Here is a 6,000-nt window from a genome sequence, read left to right on the forward strand (position 1 = left end):
AGATACACATACATTAGAATGTAACCGGCAGGCTAAACTTTGCCTCCTAGCATTTAGTTTTTAAAGTATTCCTTCAGTTTTAGGCAAAGAAATCTCTTATCCAGTTGTTTTGAATCATCTGTTTTCAAATGTAACTTGTAGAGCGCATTTCCGATCAGGCGTGCTGGTTTGTGCCGAAGGAGCAGCGTGATTTTCCAGCATCTACTGCTGACTGGCTTTAATCATCAGATTTTCATTTAAACCTTTTTATTTGTACAATCAGAGATATTAGATTGAGGTGGATTTAGAGTTAAAATTCAAATCTGTCTTGCACTCCTGAAAAGAGAGTAATAAAGGAAGTGAAATCGAAGCTCGTTAACGATTAGTAAAAAAGAAAGAAGTAACTTATAGCTTTCTTATAGACGTGACAGTCCAAACAACATTTAGTGATGATAGAAGAAAAGACTGTACAACATAAAAAACATTTTGTTTCTAAGGAATTATTAACACTTCTTATACATTACTACAGAAATCTATGCAAATGATTCTTTTACCCATTACGAGCTGTAAAGCATCAGTCATACATGAACTCTTTGTTAAATTATGACCTAAATCAAACTCATGTTATTGAATATGTTTGTATTCTTTCTCAAATACATTCTTTTTCAAGATGACTGCAGTAATTGACAGATTTCACCAAAAGTCATTTGATGTCCTCTAAATCCACAAGAGGGCGCTAAGTGTAAACATCAAGCATCCCCAAAAGCTCATGGCTTTGCAAACTACATGATTCTCATTCACGGTTTCTTCTAAAACCTAGTAAGCCCCGCTTGTGGACTTTTAACATCATGGAAAACCAAATTTTCCTAAACTTTTGGAAATAAAAGACTATAAAACAGTGTTAAATTTTCAATTTTTTCTATGTAGCCAGTCCATACAGTCCATTTATGGAACCTGAGCTGTGTGTAAAACCAACAGTCTGTTTTTGAATTCACAGAAACCAATTTGTGTATATCCACCTATTTAGCCTACATCCGTTTAGCCCCGCCCCTTTCAAGCAGATGTTATAAGAAGTGTTTCAGCTTTTTAAACGAGGCAGAATTCAGTGCAGCCAATCAGAAGAGGACATTTGCATTTATTAGTCTTAAAGGCACTTTAACACAAACAGCCTTAAGGTTCATTTTAGAGGACGAAGATAGAAAATATAAGATATGGGCCTTTTAAATGGTAAGGGGGTCGGGACCTTATCTACACAGCTGGGTTCTTTGTCCACCATGTTTCTCACTCTGACCAGTTAGAAAATAGAAGTGGGTGGGGCATGAAGACATGGCTACACCACTGTCCTCGCAGCATCTTCATTCTACATTAAATTCAACTTGTGTTGACATGGAGTGGGCTAAAGGGTGGGGTGGGCTAAAGGGTGGTCTACAGTGGACACTGGACAGTGAGGGTATAACTTGTATTTTCTCCTCTGTCCCTCAGCTCTGGCAGCCAGTGGTGGCCAACCTCCCATTTCCAGTCTTGAAGGTGGCACCAAGGTGCTGATTGGTGGTTCTGGAGGCCAGCGGTCAGGACTCCCATCTTCCCTCTTCCTAAACCACCCCTCCCTGTTGCCCATGGCGACCGGCATGGGACTGGGTAACTCGGCCATCCCCAAGTCCAACAAGGCTGTATTTTCAGGTGGCATGAGCCCCTCCCCCTGCTCCAGCCCCGCCTCCTCCTGCTCTTCCAGCGACTTGCTACACAGCCCACATTTGATGGGCGGAGCCAAGATCGAGTGACACTTCCAGGAACACCAATCATGGGAACTGGAAGAGGAACCGAAAGCTCCTCCTCCTCTCAACCAAAGCATCTCTCTCTCTCTCTCTCTCTCTCTCTCTCTCTCTCCCTTTACTTTCTGCCTGTGGTTCTCTCTCTCTTCCTCTCTCCTGCTCTCCTGATGCCAAATAGTACACAAAGTGGAAGAGGGGAGGGATGAAGAGACAGACGCCGACACGGGATGAAGAGAAGAAGAGGGACGCGTGAAACCAAAAAATCTGCCAGGAGGTTTAGCGGAACGGGGCCGAGCATTGTATTTTTCCGCTCCGGAGAGCGAAAAAGAAAGGATTACAGACATTGAGAAGTGCAGGGACTGGAGGAAGTTGAGGGAAAAAAGCTGAATTATCCTGATCCTTAATGATCCTTGAGCCAAAAATAATAAGACAACTCTTGATTGTGTGTTGCTGAAGCAGTAGGACTGAAGCTTGGACAAGCCTGGAGTACTTTAAACCAAAAAAACCATAGAGGTGAACTTTAAAAGACTCCCAGTGACAAAAAAGACAACCATACCAAAATCTCAAATACCAAAAAAGAAGAACCAAAAAACCAAAAATACGGAAGGAAAAGCTTTATCCAGCGGACCTGTAAATAGCTCAGCGTCCAACGCCAGACCCACTCAGACGATCCAGCCGTCTCCTGCTCCATCATTTCAGTTCATCTGGCATCCTCTCATGTTGTCTCATGTAACACTGTATGTTATTTTAGCCAGTTTAGTAATTATTTCTAATTCGGTTATTTCTCGGTCTTTTTGTACAGATGTCTTTTTTTGTCCTTTTTCCTATTTCTGTTTAGTTCTTTCTTCAAACGACAGGCGATGCTTCATTTCAAAACTTTTTTGTTTTAAGTTGTGTCTGAGCAGGTGTGTCATTATATGTGGTCATCATCATCATCATCATCTTCATCATTGTCATGTCATCATTTCTTGGAGAAAGAAAAGAAAATTGCATCAGCTGTGCCACTCAGGGCTGCACACATGTAGACATCACTCACCGCCGCCCTCTACAGGTGTTAACAAACACCACATAAACAAACGTCGCTCACCGCCGCCCTCTACAGGTGTTAACAAACACCACATAAACAAACGTCGCTCACCGCCGCCCTCTACAGGTGTTAACAAACACCACATAAACAAACGTCGCACACCGCCGCCCTCTACAGGTGTTAACAAACACCACATAAACAAACGTCGCTCACCGCCGCCCTCTACAGGTGTTAACAAACACCACATAAACAAACGTCGCTCACCGCCGCCCTCTACAGGTGTTAACAAACACCACATAAACAAACGTCGCTCACCGCCGCCCTCTACAGGTGTTAACAAACACCACATAAACAAACGTCGCTCACCGCCGCCCTCTACAGGTGTTAACAAACACCACATAAACAAACGTCGCTCACCGCCGCCCTCTACAGGTGTTAACAAACACCACATAAACAAACGTCGCTCACCGCCGCCCTCTACAGGTGTTAACAAACACCACATAAACAAACGTCGCTCACCGCCGCCCTCTACAGGTGTTAACAAACACCACATAAACAAACGTCGCTCACCGCCGCCCTCTACAGGTGTTAACAAACACCACATAAACAAACGTCGCTCACCGCCGCCCTCTACAGGTGTTAACAAACATCACATAAACAAACGTCGCACACCGCCGCCCTCTACAGGTGTTAACAAACACCACATAAACAAACGTCGCTCACCGCCGCCCTCTACAGGTGTTAACAAACACCACATAAACAAACGTCGCTCACCGCCGCCCTCTACAGGTGTTAACAAACACCACATAAACAAACGTCGCTCACCGCCGCCCTCTACAGGTGTTAACAAACACCACATAAACAAACGTCGCTCACCGCCGCCCTCTACAGGTGTTAACAAACACCACATAAACAAACGTCGCTCACCACCGCCCTCTACAGGTGTTAACAAACACCACATAAACAAACGTCGCTCACCGCCACCCTCTACAGGTGTTAACAAACACCACATAAACAAACGTCGCTCACCGCCGCCCTCTACAGGTGTTAACAAACACCACATAAACAAACGTCGCTCACCGCCGCCCTCTACAGGTGTTAACAAACATCACATAAACAAACATTACTCACCACTCTCTAAAGGTACTGTTAAGACCTCAAATAAACAAATATGGTCAGCTTATATAATTGCCCTCAGGATATTATTTTTAGGGGTGGGCCTAAACGACACAGCCTGCCAAAATAATCTACTTTGCTGGTTTATATGAATACCATGATTCATAAAACACCCACAGAAACACTCCACTGTGATTGGTTGAGATGCTCACATTGTGATGGTGAGTGGGCTCATTTGCGTATTGCATCCTTCTGCACAGTGACATAACTACTGACCATGCATGTATCAAGTGGCTTGTGGTCAGCTGAGCCCCCTTATGTCTTTATTGGACCCCTTATACCTCATAACTTTTTTAAAACAAAAAATCATGCTTGGCTTCATCTTTTAGCCTACAAACATTACATTACCGTTCATTGGAGGCAAGCTTTCTTGTAGTGGGGCCAATGAGAACCAAGGAGCACGCCAGTGCTACTGCAATACCAGTATCGGAAAGGCCAGTATCATGATGATGCTTGACAAACAATATATTGTGCAGCCCTACATTCTTATAGCTCCCCACTGTTTGTCTATAAAACAATAAGGGACGTTCACTCTTTCTCTATTCGACATGACGTAATGTTCAGTAATTCACATGTCGTTTGCATCTCCTGGGATATCTGTGTGTCTGCATGTCTCTCATGGCTGTATGTCCACTAAATACATCCATTGTCCACCCATTGTCCACCCATTCATTCTTCTCTCGCTCCCTGTTGGATACCAAAGCCACTCCCGGAGTTTCCCAGAAAAAAAACCCACTGAACACAACCAACAATCTGAGAGGATGCAACCACACCACACCCCACCCAGATGTACACATTGGAGTGGGCTTCACTGAGGGAAGTTCTAAGGATGGGGCATTGTGTTTATCCTAGGCACTTCATTTATGAAGCAAAAAAAAAAAAAAAACAGGACTAAACTTCGTAGCCAACCGATACCAAAAAGTCCACCGATTCACAGAAGCAAACCAAAAATAAAAAAGTTACCAAGCCAAAATTTGGAAGGAGTTGAGGAAGAGGAGGTGAAAGACAAAGAGTGTTCCCATCCCTCCATCCCACTGTATGTGAGGGTTGGTTCCACCCCCTTCTTCCTCCTTACAACTCAAGCTCTCCTTGGTTTGGGGCGGGATTGGTTTCTTTAACGACCTCATGGAAGACGTGACTGGGTTTGTTTTCGTTTGGGTTCGGGTGGGATGTTCTTTATCCTCCTTTTTTCGACTCCTTTATTTATTTCTGTCCGTCTGGCTTTTTTTCGTGGGAGTTTTTCGTTGGCGTGCTATCATTTGGATATTTGATTATTACGGAAATGTCCTTTCTTTCATTTTAAATGTTCCTAGTTGTGCTAGAGACTCTATCAGGATGTTGGAAAAATACTGTGAACATTCATCTAAACAGATAAACTAGGACAACCACATATACAGACACAACAAACCAAAGCCACAGTTTTTTAAGCTTTAAATCGAAACCAAATAGCAAATATGCTCATGTAAAGACACACAACACTTGCACACCCAAAGATCCCCCCAAACTACCCCCACTGGACCACCCCTTCAATGACATACACGGTGGTCCAGTGCAGGTGGTCAGATTACGCGGAAGCAGCTGTCCGCATTGCCGTTTAGATGGAATGGATCAGTTAGTGCTTCTATAGATTTTGTAGTAAATCATCTATGTTATACTGCTTACTTATTGCTAATGTATAGAAAAAAAAGAGAAAAGTGGAAAAAAAATGTTGCAGATACTTAATTTTAGACCAAAAATGTTTCTTACTATCTCTTTTGGACTTTGTGTTTCCAGCCCCTCCCCCCACATCCATTTTTTGTGGTTTAATTTATTTCATTTATATGATCCCGAATGCATTTCAAAGAGGAGCGTCACCGACTTTTCAGAGCGCCTGCATAATCAACGATGGCTGAGATGTAAACAAGATGCTATACAGTGTTTCTCAATGGAAGACCGATTTCTCTGCAGTGATGATAGGAAACAGGGAATGATAGCCATTTTACTTACGATCCATAACGACTAGTGGGTACTATTTTGCCTTATAAAACCCTGCATGTACCTCTCCGC

At 43.3% G+C, this 6,000-nt stretch overlaps 1 protein-coding gene across 7 annotated transcripts in view; it reads left to right on the forward strand.

Moving 5' to 3' along the window:
• pou2f2a (POU class 2 homeobox 2a) overlaps positions 1 to 2,698 on the forward strand; it is a 100,688-nt gene extending 97,990 nt beyond the window's left edge. For 4 of the 7 annotated variants that reach the window (XM_037536909.1, XM_037536911.1, XM_037536912.1 and 1 more), the window contains one exon: positions 1,462 to 2,698. In XM_037536909.1, coding sequence (XP_037392806.1) covers positions 1,462 to 1,760 — 299 coding nt within the window. In that variant the 3' untranslated portion in view covers positions 1,761 to 2,698. The remainder of the gene's footprint in view (positions 1 to 1,461) is intronic. The other 3 variants (XM_037536913.1, XM_037536914.1, XM_017706078.2) reach the window with 1 other exon arrangement.
• Positions 2,699 to 6,000: the final 3,302 nt, after the last annotated feature.

This window comes from Pygocentrus nattereri, chromosome 3 (assembly GCF_015220715.1).
Source record: "Pygocentrus nattereri isolate fPygNat1 chromosome 3, fPygNat1.pri, whole genome shotgun sequence".
Classification (NCBI taxonomy): Eukaryota; Metazoa; Chordata; class Actinopteri; order Characiformes; family Serrasalmidae; genus Pygocentrus; species Pygocentrus nattereri.